Below are 14,420 nucleotides of genomic sequence, written 5' to 3'. Positions count from 1 at the left end.
GTGATCTCACCTCCTTATTCAGTTGTTTGAAAAAAATACTAAATTGTACTTCATATTTCTAACGACCGCCACCTAAATAGCAGTTTATCAATTTGAAAAATGATACCGCTTATAAATGATTTTAATAAAGCAAGCGCGGCTATGGAAATGTATAATTAATGCACATAGCTCCAGGGTTCAACCGACTTAAAGAGACCGCGCGGGCCTTAACTCATTTTAGATCTCTGGATAGGAATCGCGAAACTTTCCCACGGCATCTATTGCAATTTATATATTTAATTTCCTATATATACAACATAATATCGTTAAAATTTTTACCATTTTAAAAATTACAAATCTAATAATAATAATTGTGGGTTTTATAATTCAGAGCCAAAATTCTACTTTAATAATTATTTGAACCGAAATAAAAAGGAAATCTTTTTAATAAATATTTCGAACTCCTATTCTGTAAAATTAGGGGCCATCTATTGTTTTATTACATAACTTTAAGTTGATGCATGACGTTAGATGGTAAAAAAGTGAATACTACTCCCCAAAGAAGAAAATAATTAAATTACGTATTTTATTTGGAGTCATTTCTTGTAGTATGCTAAAACATCCAAAGCGACAGCAAATTTTCAGTTTTACTCGTATGTCAATTATTTATAAAACTTCTTGCTCTTTTTCATCAATTAAAAATAACGATGTACTCGTATTTTCACCTGAAAAGGCATATAAAGTTTAATGTGCGCGTGCAGTTGCATAGTTTATTTTTATCAAACGTGTTCGTTTTGAAGAGAAACAGATGTTGGTAATAGATATTTATTTCGTAGAAATGAAATTTTATGTAAATATTAAGTCTGTGTGTAAATATTTGAGCTCCGACTTGTTGCCGAAAGCTACGCTTGCTTTGGTTGCTTTTAAATTTAATGTTTACCTTTCTGGCGACTTTCGAAGGTACGAGTACGCTCGTACTAGCAACCAGTAGAAGAAAGTTGAATTATCCACTCATTACCATCTCCATTACGATACTCGTTTGCAGGATAGTCTTTTTATTTTAGAAATGTTGAAACATAAATAGATTTTGCTATAAAATTCTCATTATTTTTTATAGAAATTTTATATTTTAATTTTACTACTTAAGTACAATATCTATACTATCAATCAGGTCTATTACGGGGTAAAACTATGATTGGCAGTCCTGTGCATTCTATAAAAGAATATAATCACAATTTTCTTTTCATGGAAAAATAATGACAATAGAGTTGGTGAGACAGCTACTAACTATTGAGCTTATGGTTAGGGATTGCCAATGCTTACATAAACTAATATAAAAAGGTTGTGTGGAAGTTGAAAAACTTTAAGCATTTTTCTTTGACATGAATTAACGAGTAAAATAAAATGATAACACAGTGTCCTATTTATGCGTGAATTCTTGCGACACACGGTATACGACGCACGCGTTTGTTTACGGAAACAACGCCGCGCCGCGCGGTGCAGTATAGGGTCCACATAGCCGGCGAGCTGCCGCGCCGCCCGCCCGCCCGCCTGTCAATGAGCTCACGTGCTTACATGAATGGACACTGGCATTTACGGATGTGATAATAGTCAGCCTCAAATGAATATGACAATGACACGAGGACGTTCTCCATTAATGATTACTTTGTAATTATTCATAGATTCGGTCTCAATTCGCGTATACAATGTGAGGTTGACTGTACCTCATATTTTATTACTAAATGTTTGACTAACAAAAATAAGATTTGTGCCTTACCCACGTTAGTTGAGCATCACATCAAAGTGAAATTTTATAACGAATGAAACTGACGCAATTTTTGTTATTGTCATTTTTATTACGCATTTTAATTTAAAGTTTATGGATACCTCTATTTCGAAGTGAATAATGTAGGTTATGCCAGATTTTATGAAAGTAATGAAGCACTAAGAACAAAACCACAAGAAAAAACCCGTTTTTGTTAAAACTTTCATAAATTGAATATTGTAAAGCCGAAAGTGAAGAATTGTTAACGTCATCTCTTTATAATGAACGAAGCACTTGGGTGAATCTATAATCACTCACATCATCCTTATGGTGAAATAAATTAACTATAGAGTAATTAAGCACACACTTTCAAAATCAATTTTATTACAAACTAAATACATATAGAAATTTTAAATCTAAAAACGTTAAGTACTGATACCTACAAAATTAATTCACAAATATGAATAGTGACCATTCAGTGCATACCTATCTACATCGTACATGCGTAGAGCCGTCTGCGGTTGACAATGTCGATATCAGCGTATCAGCATGCATCACAGCAATGCGAATGTTCTGAATGAGTGCGTTGCTAGGCAACGGTCCGACGCCAGAGCGTCGAGCGCCGCCGGGACGCTGCGGTGAGTCCATCGGCGCCAGTGACTCTGTCGGCGCCGCGCGGGCCGTCTCAACTACTGCATCACGAAAATTACTACTGTTGCGGATGTGTTAACGATAAAAAGTGTTCAAAATGTGATAAGTGATCGTTAAAATGTGCACACTCAAATATTAATAAGTAATTTATATCTTTCTTAAACGCCTGCCAAATAAATCTGTGATTTATAAAATATAAAAATAATGTAAAAGAAGTGGATAGAGCCATCTGCGTTAGAACTGGTATTTTATAAAATGTCTTAACTAATTAAATATCTTATCAGTAGTATGAAACACACAGATAAGACCAATTAGTATAGTAAATTGATGAGATAAAAACTATGTAGTTAATAACGACTTATCAAACAGTTTCTCACATTCTGCAATTTAAGCAAATTCTTTAAAAATTGTTTGTGTAATTGTATCATCAAATGCTTAAATATAATATGTGAAAATAACATGATTGATTGGATTAATAATTTTGTTTATAAAAATCATACGTTATAAATAATAAGCAACTTTAAAATTAATATTACATTAAGACCGATTAAGTTTACCTACTTCAAAGTTATTGCTGTTATTGATAAAGATTTTCCAAATAAAAGCGACTGATGAAGGTTACTTAAGTATACATACGATCGTAGAAATCTGTAGCGCTTGCAAGTTCTAAAGCAAGAAAAGAAATAATGAAGGGCGCCGCCGGTTACCGACAGTCGTTGTCCGTTTCTCGTACATATGACGGTCTTTTATTTAGAAGAGTCCAACCCCGAGGTTATTCACCCCCGCGCTGTTTAGCCACGCATCTATGTATCCCGAAGGTCAGGGTTATTACACTTGTGGTATTAGAGAGCCCGCATATGCCACCCTAACGCAATTAAAGTTTGCAAATGAAAAAATTCTTTTAATAATATAGCACTTTGTATTCGCAAACATAAAACAAAAGAGTTGATTAAATAAAGAGTATTTTTGTTATGATTTTTTATATATTTTTAAAGTACATTGTATTAAATAAATGTGTGCAGTAGTGGGTGGTGTGTGTAAGGATGCCGCAGTGCAGGAACAGAGGCGCATGCCTCGCGGCGCCGTGTCGCGGCCGCGGCGGGCGGCGTCACAGGGCGCCGCGCCGGCCGGGCCTCTCTCCATCGTCTTCCCACGTCTCCCTGCGGTCTCCCATGCCTTTTGAGAACGTCTTTTGTTTTTCTTTATACAATCATTCCGCCCAGTACTTACAACAAAAAGAAGAATATTAATATTGTTAGAAGCGCGTTGTTATTTTATGACTATCTTGTAAAACCCTGAACTTTTTGATTGAAATTTTTTGTACGTCAATATGATTTGAAAATTTAATTTATTCAATGACTTTTTTATTTTTGAATTCAATACAATAAACCTAGATTAGAGATGCATTTATAGAATATTATATATTTTTTTTGTTACGCAAAGGAAACGAACTGCAAAAAAATGAATGCGTTTTTTTAATAAAACAGAAAAATAAAATAAACAACTATTCTACTTATGAGGATTACAAAACAAATTAAAATGTGCACAGTGAGTAATATTTCGTGATTTGCAAAGAGATAGCGCGATAATGCGTGGAAGAATATGTCGCACAAATGGCGCAGAAGCTGCTCGTGCGCTTCACAGACTCGCCTTTGCCCTGTGGCGCGTCGTATTCTACCTGCAGCGGGGCCGGGTGCGCGCGGAACACACGCGGTCCCGGAGCCTGGCCGCGCCGCCGAAACCCATTGTGGTGTGTTTCATTTTTAAATTAAAATATAGCTATAATATTATCATAGATTATATAGACACATTTTAATCTCAGTTTGTATTTTTTAAAGGCGGTAAAATGTGTATTTTGCGATCTTACGCTATTACATTTACTTGCCATAATAATATACATTATTTAATAAAAAATATCAATCAATGGACGAAGAAGAGGATGAATCGAAATAAAACTACTAAACTAGTAACTTAAGATATCCACTATTTAGCATTTCTGGGCCTTAATATTTATTTGCATGGTATGAATTATGTGTATCCATGAATTGTGTTACACAATAATATCGTTGGGTGCATTTGACTCTGTGTACACTGTGCAGGACTAATTGCCTCTTCATAACGACTCTATTGTTGCGGCGACCTCGACTCTACAACGATGTTTATAACTAAACAAAATGTTCATTTATTTATCCCCTTTGTGCCTATTTGATATCCTTTATTGATAACTAATGCAGATTGATCGTTCTGCGCCGAAAAAGGTTCGGGTAATTACTTAAGGCACGCCTTATGCAGGACTTCCTCTATTACCGTTGTTCAACACCGATCGCTTATCAACTCAGCTGACTGGCGTGATTGAGGTAAAAGTAAATCGATTGGAAGTCAAACCTGCTGAAGTGAAAATAGGCAATGTAGGCGCCAGTAGCTTATTTTTATTTTCTGTAATACACTTTATAATGATGGGACTAGGTATTGCTCGCGGCTTTACGCGTACGAATGGCCTATTCTGTATAAAAAATCGCCGTACACCTTTTCGGGATAAACATGTTATATACACATAGTTCCTTTGCATGTCAAATTTTATCCAAATCTATCGAGCAGTTTCAGTGTTTCTGGCTAACAAACATCCTTGACCGTCTTGATTTTTTGCATTATATTAATATTATACTCGGAAGTAGATAGTATAAATATAGTACTTATTATTCCTAGGAATTTTTTATTCGACCTTGCAGTACAAAAAACATCAATTTGGCTATCATAATATGATCGATATTGATTTCTCAGTGTTACCATTATTGAATTACAAATATTTTGAAATTCTATATGCAGTGCTTGGTTTAAAAAATATGAAGATTATGTTACTGTTTTTTTGATAGGATTTTAATGACGGTCACGGCCTTGGCCGGTCTGACCACGAAAGTGATTAAATAACGCCCGATGTAGGAGCATTTTAATGACGCGGTATTTTGTTATTGTTTTAGACGCGGGCCACGAGCGCGCCGACCACTCCAGCCGCCACGTCATTTTCCAGGGAACAGGTAAATTTGTCTTAAAATTGTTTTTGTTTGCATTCTTTGTAACGCAAACAGAGTGTAATGGACTGTACAACTGTTAAGCAGTAAGCAGATATAATTATACGCCTGACATTGTCATTTCATACGTCTCATCTCCAAAAGAGCAGTGCCGAAAGGTAAAATATTCCGAAAGGGAACCCGACACTATGTAGGTGATAATATGCATAAATGCGGTCTGAAAATCGTTGCAATGATAATTAGATTCTACATAAATTCTGCATATAGGGAAGCCGGCAGGAATCGGGTTATAGTATAGACACTTCGGCACTAATCTATATTATTAAATATGCTAAATTACTAATTCACACAGAGTCAGATAACCAGCGTATGATAGCCACTAATAATTAAGTATACCAATAAGGAAATAGGCGACCTGCATAAATTAATATTGTCTTTAGATAAAGCTAATTTACTTAGACTCGAGTTACGCTTTATATCGGCAAGACTAAGCGGATTAACCGCTTCATGCGCAACAAAGCCCATGGCGTTCTATAGCAATGCGTCTCATGCCTGCGCCTACGCGCTGTGACACTTTCACGGAGTTATGGCGCGCCTACGGCCTTATATTTGATCTGACATAAACTTACTAAAGCAAGCCGAATCGGCGCTTTTCACTCGTTACTGCGTCACACTTCTCATAGTGATATACGAGTTTTATTTTGTTTGAGCGACGTGTACGTTAATAATTATCGCTTTGTTTAACACGAGAGTATTAAGTTGTTGAAGAAATTTCTTGGTTTATATTCGTTACAAGTAATACTCTCGCAAGTAGTTTAGACAAATATTTACAAGTCTTTAAAGCCAGCTGTGTATGTAACACATCACCGCTTAATCTAGAAGGGTGCCTAAAATAGCTCGGTAAACGCTTGTTAGATAGTGTTGTAAAAAGTAGATTGTTTCCTGTTCGCAACTCATATCCTGGGATGCCCACAGCGCTGATGGAGGTCAAATTGTTTCAATTTATAAGAATGCTTGTTTCGCTCTAGTCTACAAACGGATTTATAAATTGTAATCAACATCTGACAATGTATTAGACCCACCGAACTATTATCTTGATCTCGACACCTATTTCGTAACGTAAATTGGCTTCAATACTGAGATACAGGAAGAACTTTTTATGTATAAATTAACCTTCATAAAAAATCTATGATTAAAAAACACCATTATTTTCTAATTGTAAAAAAATGCTAAACCTATTCCAAAATCTTTACAATTTATTCCACTATGAAACTCTATCAAAAATCTTTTCCAGGCGAGCGGTCCCCGGTCTGCCAGCTACCCGGGTGGAGTCGGTTCCAGGCTGGACCTGTGCTATGTCGCCGAGCGTATGCTGGCGCTACACCTGCCAGACCGCGACGCCCACGCCGAAGCACAGGCCGCGCACATGCTCACCAACAAACATGGAGATCATTTTATGGTACGTGTCCAGCAATGTTATCATTATCTTCTATAAAAAAATTGTCGTTAAGAAACAATAATTAAAACCGCGATTAAATCCAAAAAATTGTTTAATTTTAATGTCTAACATTCGCATAAACATAAGAAATAATTTTGTCGTTGAGAAGTTAAGTTTAAAATTAAGGTCAAGCTAATTTTTCATAAAGGGTAAAGATATAAGACCCGAGATAATTTGTTGCAAATTAGTCCCTGACATAGTTTTCTAATACAAGATGTACAAATTTTTTTTCATAGATATCTTTCGTTATTTTTGTTATTTAAACTTAGAATTTTTATATCTCTGAACTGTAAAAGACTTATTTGTTCGAAATCCGCCTTTGGACAATTCCGCACGTATAAGACAAGAATAATATGGGAAAACCTAGATATTTACTAGTGAAATTACTTATACCAATAATTATAAATTGTTATTGAGTATAATTTTTAGTGCGTATGATCAATAACACTAATCAATAGTGCAATATACCCATTTAAGACAATGATCAGTATCTTTGTTAGAGCAATTTAGATCAAGCGCACAATTACATAGCGTTTTTATTTGTTCGTATATTTTTTATTCAATGTAGTTAGTTAAACAAAAGCGGTTACAATCAGTTTGGCGATTTCAAAAACAAAATAAATTCTGAGAACGACAGAAAATTACTTTTTTTGTGTTTTAAAGTAGGTGAACGCCTTTTATGAAACAATTCGTTTTTAGAGGCATTTCTGTGAAGTCAGCAGTGCGTAACGTATTGGAGTAAAAATAAGATAAATAATCGAGTACAGCGACGAAATCTGTTAGTTAAAAAGATATCGTATCTTTATGTAATCTAGGTAAGTATTACAAAGACAGATAAAATCACTGGCATCATTGGCACAAGCCATTATTTTTAGGAACCATGACTTAGTGAATCGGCACACGACGCCGCGCCGCGCCGCGCGCCGTTTTCTCTCTCTGCACGAAATTCGTTACATAGAGTTACTTTATACAAGACACAATGTATCGGCGTGACACATTGCGTTAAACATACAATGTTTTTTATTTAAATTATTTGTACAATCACTTTTTATTTACATAATCACTATTATAACTTAGATGATACTTACAAACTAGTTTACATTATCATGTCCTTAAGTTACTCTTTACACGATTCAGAAACCCTGTGGTTCTTATAAACATGACAAGAAAACTAAACACTCATTTTCTTTTTATTTCCAGGTGTTTGAAGTAAGCGGTGGCGATGTTAATGGCGAAAGCAGAACCGCGCGCAGTGTATTCGGGCGCGCGCGATGCTTGGGCTGGCCGGGGGACCTCGCGCCGCCGCTAGAACGGCTGTGTGCTGCGTGCAAACACATCGAGAACTGGCTGTCCGCGCATCCGAAGAACGTTGCCATTTTACTCGCATGGTGAATATGTTTATGCTGTGGAGTTGAACCAGTGGGGGGAATTTTTAATAAGTTAAAGACGAGACGAGCAAGCGACTCGTCTAGCTGTAAGTGAGACGAATAAACACGCGGTGGTATCTACTCGACTAAACCCTTGCGCACGAAAGACCTATACGTAAAGGGGATTATATAGAAGAAGATCAAATGCAGATTGTTAATACTCCAATAATCCAGCATTACACTGGGTGATTTAGGTGAAAATGTTACAATTAGATCGTATGGCTCACTACCCCTTTAAACAAAATAGCAAAACAAGAAAACACGACTAATTTAATAACTACAATACCAGCTGTGTGTATTTTAATTTATTTCGTGTCATATTCTTTACAACCGCAATTTATAACCCTTTGTATCGTTCATGCGTCAGTAAGGACAATTCTGCAACAGATGAATCATTTATCACGTCATCCGTTTGATATATTTGATAAATTATTGACATAGAGTACAAAAAAAAATTAGTGGTCCTTCGAGCCGGAAGTTGTTCTAAAAGACAATATTTATACTCTATTAGCACAATTTATATTATATATATTTTTTTAAATGAATCCTCATGTAGCATACTAACATTAACATTCACACTTCCACACGAGATAATGTTAAAATTTGCTATGATTTTGTTCGCAGGGGCAACAGAGAACGTTTGGGAGTATTGGTCGCTGCCTACATGCACTACTCGGCGATATGTGGCGCGCCGGAACACGCGCTCGATAGATATGCGATGCGGAGATACTTAGACGATAGGGTCCCGATATTCCAACTGCCTTCTAATAAACGGTAATTTATAATCGATATAGCCTAGTTTAGCATTAGTGCACGTAATCGATTTTGTGTTCGATCACTTGTAATACCTACTATCGGTACAACGATATTACGTCTAATTACGTTTTTTTTTATTGATTATAGAAAACAGCCAATATACATAATAATATGTAAATTTTAAAATTATAATCGTGATAAAAGCCAATTAAAACTGTACACTATAGTATCCGTATATATTTTTTATTTACTTACATGTTATTCATCACTCGAAGAACGGGTATTTGTAGATAATAAGTGCCAAACTGATTTGGAAACATTGTACATGAACGCTTAATTAGCACCATCTAGCGGTACGACCATGACCTACTTTTATATTAGAGTTTGGCCAATCGAGCTTGAATTATTAATGTGGAAACTCATCTGCCTTAATGTAGAAAGTTATGATATTAATTAGTACTTTACATGAATTTTAAATACCTAATTAATATCGGTAAATTATGCATGGGCTGTTTTAATGATGTTATCGATTTTTTTATTGGTTAATTAGAAATAGAAAAGAACTTATTTTACGTTTTGCGGCAGTAGGATCAGTAAAATAAATATTAGCGAAAGTTGCTATGAGTATATGTAACTAATACTGCAACATTAGTTACATTTCATAAAAAAAATATAAAACTAAAATCGATTATTGCTCATTCCAATTCGACACATTAATTAAATATTTATTCGAATATTTTAAGTAAGTTACTGATTTTGAATGACTACTGAAGTTATTAAGGCTTATAGAATGTTATAATAGGGAGGTGTAAGGGAAGAAGCAGGGAAAATCTTATAGTAATTATCCATGATAATCTTGTATCATTGTCCTCAGATACATAGACACGTTCGCGGGTTTGCTCGCGGGTCAGATCCGCGTGAACGCAGCTCCGTTGCAGTTGACGCACGTCAGTGTGGCGGGGTCTCTCGCCCACGCGCCGTCGACAGCACACGGCTCGCCCACCGTCGCCTTCCTCAAGATCTATGAGAACTTCGTCTGCGTGTACACGTCAGGTGGGACTTTGGGATGTTTCATGCATATCACAAAAAACGAAAAATTACCCACTGCCATTATTTTATTTTAAACAGAGGCTAGGAACGAACCGTATTACTTGGTAGAAAGTTCATCCAGAAACAGTCATAAACTTCTAAATGACCGAAATAGGAATACTTAGCAATTTTACTGAGAAAGATAGAGATTCAAAAATAATGGCCTCTATTGGCCCTTCGGCTATCTTTAAATTAGAGAAATTCATCAAAATAACTTCCACTTCCCTTCCACTACTAACACTGAAGATTAGAATAATATTAATAAATCATCATTGCCTTTGGCAGTCCCCTGCCCAATATAGACCGCCATTAAATAATTACAGTTAGTCTATATAAAAATCCAAATAAATATATTTATAGACTATATATTTATAGAATCACAACAATTTCCCCCAGGTTTATACGTGGTGAACGGAGGCGGCTGGACGGTGGGCGTCGGCAGACTGGCGCTCCGCGGCGACGTGCTCGTGCGCGCGTACCGCCGGCCCGCGCACCACACCGCCACGCAGCGACATCTAGTGTTCGCGTGCCAGTTCCACACCTGCGCCGTCGCCGACCACACGCTCTCCTTCACCAAGCAGCAGCTCGACCATGCCGCACATGGTAATTATTCATTATATTATTTTTTATTACTAAAATATTATTTGTTGAAGTATTTGTCATGGGATTGATTTAATTCTGTAATAATGTACCTATTATCAGGAACTTTATATTACATTTTTGGATGACGAAGATTATTGTTGACTTCGACAGGTATTTAAGTACTAATCGTGTTCGATCTATTTTTTAATCGTGCACAGCGGTTAATAATTTTAAGTGATTAGAACCATGATACTCATCTTGCATTTGTTCCCAGACCCATCGTTCCCGAGCGACGGCGCGGTGGAGCTGGTGTTCGCGCGCGGCGAGGGCGGCGGCGGCGCGGCGCCCGCCCCCACCCCGGCGGCGCCCCTCCGCGCCGCGCCCGACGGACTCGCGCGAGCCGACTCGCTCGAGCACCTGCGGCCGCTGTCCACACTCACTGACGATGACCCAGGTATGAACTATATTAGCAATTGCAGCACTTACAATATTTTTCAATGATTCTTCAAATATTCTTCTTTCATTGTCATCGATTACAGCTCACGTTTTTGCTTATCTTTAGATTGTCATCATTATGCGTTATGACATGATGAATTTATAAAGGATCGTGAATAACCATTATTTCAATAAACGATCCCAATCGCATTTTTCAATTTATTGCGAAAATAGACCAATCAGAACAAAGTATTTTTGACATGCTTACAAATGACTTATTTTGATTGGTTCGTTCTTGAATTCGGATTGAAAAATGAGGTTACGATTGATGATTAAAAACGGCTGTAAAAGATTTGGATTAGGTTATCACACATAAATCCTCCACAATTCACAAGACAAATCGGCATCCGAACACATCCAATACATCATTATTGCATTCTTTACACTTTATTTTTCTCCTCTTATCACATTATAATTTTATAAGCTTATTGAATTAAGGCTAGTTATTAGTCTTACTTTGTGAAGGCACCCGGGATGTCTTAAATTGAATAGCAGGTCAGCGAACATTTTATATGGCTTCATCGATTCGAGACCCACACGTGAGTAGCACAGGATGGATTATGGAATTGATGTTAGTGGTGGAGACATTATGTTCGCCTTGGCACAGAATATGCGACGGAAATAAGATTACGTGAACTATAAATGTACCAGTTGCACCCCCGCCTATCTCTACAAGTATCAATTTTAAAAATTAACAGATTTTATTACGCCATAATTGCTTTCTATTATAATGCGTAGAACACGGAGCATGCACTAAGGCGTTGTTTTAAGGTTATAGCTTAAGGTCCATTTTTATACATTTTGTTTCACCTTTAATCTGGGTAACTAAACAAGTATTGGCAAGTAAAGAATTTAAATTCACGTCTAGTTAGTGATTAGTTCTCGCAGTTGAAAGAAAAACGTATAAATAATTAATATGCATGGATATTTCGGCCTTTAAAATTTAATATGACGAAATTTAAAAGGCCGAAATATCCATGCATATTAATTATTTTTACGTTTTTCTTTCAACTGCGAGAACTAATCACTAACTAGACGTGAATTTAAATTCTTTACTTGCCAATACTTGTTTAGTTACCCAGATTAAAGGTGAAACAAAATGCATGAAAAATGGACCTTAAGCTATAACCTTAAACAGAAATTGTTTTAAGCGCTCCATTAATGAGGATACCAAATTTCATAATATAATAAAGAATTTACACTATTTTAATGTCTTACCATATTTTTATTTATTATTTATTATTTCCGCATGATAAATTGACTACTGCCTTCAGAATTGTACGATTTAACTAGGCCAAGCGCAGCGTCGCCTTAGTAGAGAGACTGAAACCATCGTAGTTACCATAATATAGTGTTTATCTATCTCCCTATCTTAATGGATGCCAATCACTTCATCATATTAACAAGGTGTTGAGCAAATAACTGTATATGATCACATGTTATAAACTCAAAGGAACATCGCATAAGGGCACCAGAAATCTAATTTAATACGAACATATATATTGAAAATCATTTTCGCCTTATACGTACCATCTGGCGGGTATTCACGAAGTACTTTCTAGAATAGCTAACGTCAAACAGACGCTGCAGCCGTAACAACATAACCAAACACTGCAGTGTCGTGTACATGATTTGGCGATTTTTTAAATTATTATATTATTGGTATAAAGAACGTTACATCAATTCTCGTATTGTTACGTTCCGTGGTAAAGTTTGTTAAGTTGTGACATCTGTTACTGATTGTTTTGTTATATTTAATGTTAATTTGTTTTATGGTACATATTGTTATTTGTTTCCCAAAATATTAATAAAAACATAAATACTGTATATATCTAAATCTATAATTGCGAAGAATGTTTAGGATACTATGGCGTAAGTTTATCTGAAATGCAGGAGTTCTAGAAACCGCTCAGCGAAGCAGATCACTATTAGGATAAATAAATCTAATGAAGAAGAAATAAACCTCCATAAAAATAAATTAGAAGAAAAGATGCCAAAATAAAAGCATCCAGACCGAAACGAAAATGTCATCAATCATGAAAGGGACTGCCAGACGATGTCTCTGATTATAAAGAATAACAAAAACTCGTGAGAAATACGCTACTTGACCTACAACAATATGTTTTCTCCAGTAACATCCTTTAAGATTTTAATTAAAACTCGCGACACGTTTGCTTTACTCGCTACAAGTGACCAACATAAATGAACATCCGCGAAACATTACTCGCAATGTGACCATCAAACTATTTGTGTTCAGCTACAAACTTGCATAACTGCCTCTCAACAGGAAGGGTAAGAACTAAACTGCATTTAGAACATCCTGTGGCCATATTAAACATATTTACAAAGCGAGACATTTGTTTTATCTATTTCGGCATTGGTCAGATTTTGATTCATATGTCAAGGCTAATGCGCTCTTTATTATTATCTTTCCTGTTATTTTGTGCACGGGAAAAACATTATTAAATTGATCTAGATAAAGCATATAAAATGTTAATTGCGAATAAGATTGAAACGCGAATGTTTTAACTAAATATGTTTTCTGTAGGTTTATAATAACAATGAAATGAAATCGACGATTTTATAATGAGTGAAATGAAACATGAATATCTCAATAATTAAATTAGATTAATAACTGTACCTAGAAACTAAAAAAAATCTCTCGTAAATACGTTAAATGTGTCATTAGTGTTGACAAAACGACCAAATATCAGTTAAAAGAGGAGAGGTCTCGGTTTGTGGCGGTGCAGGTGCGAGGCTATTTTAGTGACACGCCGCGGCCGCCCGAGCGACTGCGGACGCCGCCCGCCCAGTCACACTGATCTCGCGCCGCCGCCAGCCGGCCTGGCACACGTGTCCCCTCACAATCCAAATTCCATCACATACAATCTTAATTGTATAGATCGTGTTTACATCCGGTAAAAAGTTAAAATAAAAGTGCGTTTTATTGGATATCGAGTTCGAACAATAAAATTGGACGTGAGGTGAGTTTACGGCTTTGTGAAAGTTTGTAATTGTTTCACTTCAGCTTGGAAGAATAATTGCGTGACCGTTGATTTGGCACGCGTCCCCTGTACATGCATTTAGTACGACACAATACATCGTTAACTTTATCTCAATTATCTTAGAGTTTTATTTTAATATCTATA

General features: G+C 36.1%; 1 protein-coding gene across 12 annotated transcripts in view; it reads left to right on the top strand.

Annotated features, from left to right (window-relative positions):
* The window catches only part of LOC115447134 (tensin), an 88,747-nt gene that overhangs the window by 59,187 nt on the left and 15,140 nt on the right, over positions 1 to 14,420 (top strand). For 11 of the 12 annotated variants that reach the window (XM_030174072.1, XM_030174073.2, XM_030174074.2 and 8 more), the window contains 7 exons: positions 5,374 to 5,430; positions 6,719 to 6,883; positions 8,123 to 8,310; positions 8,974 to 9,123; positions 9,980 to 10,158; positions 10,591 to 10,797; positions 11,051 to 11,230. In XM_030174072.1, coding sequence (XP_030029932.1) covers positions 5,374 to 5,430; positions 6,719 to 6,883; positions 8,123 to 8,310; positions 8,974 to 9,123; positions 9,980 to 10,158; positions 10,591 to 10,797; positions 11,051 to 11,230 — 1,126 coding nt within the window. Of the gene's footprint in view, positions 1 to 3,877; positions 4,146 to 5,373; positions 5,431 to 6,718; positions 6,884 to 8,122; positions 8,311 to 8,973; positions 9,124 to 9,979; positions 10,159 to 10,590; positions 10,798 to 11,050; positions 11,231 to 14,420 lie in introns of those variants that run through there. The other variant, XM_030174082.2, reaches the window with a different exon arrangement.

Source organism: Manduca sexta, chromosome 23 (assembly GCF_014839805.1).
Source record: "Manduca sexta isolate Smith_Timp_Sample1 chromosome 23, JHU_Msex_v1.0, whole genome shotgun sequence".
Classification (NCBI taxonomy): Eukaryota; Metazoa; Arthropoda; class Insecta; order Lepidoptera; family Sphingidae; genus Manduca; species Manduca sexta.
The sequence above is the reverse complement of the archived record's forward strand: the minus strand, read 5'-3'. Positions and strand labels throughout refer to the sequence as shown.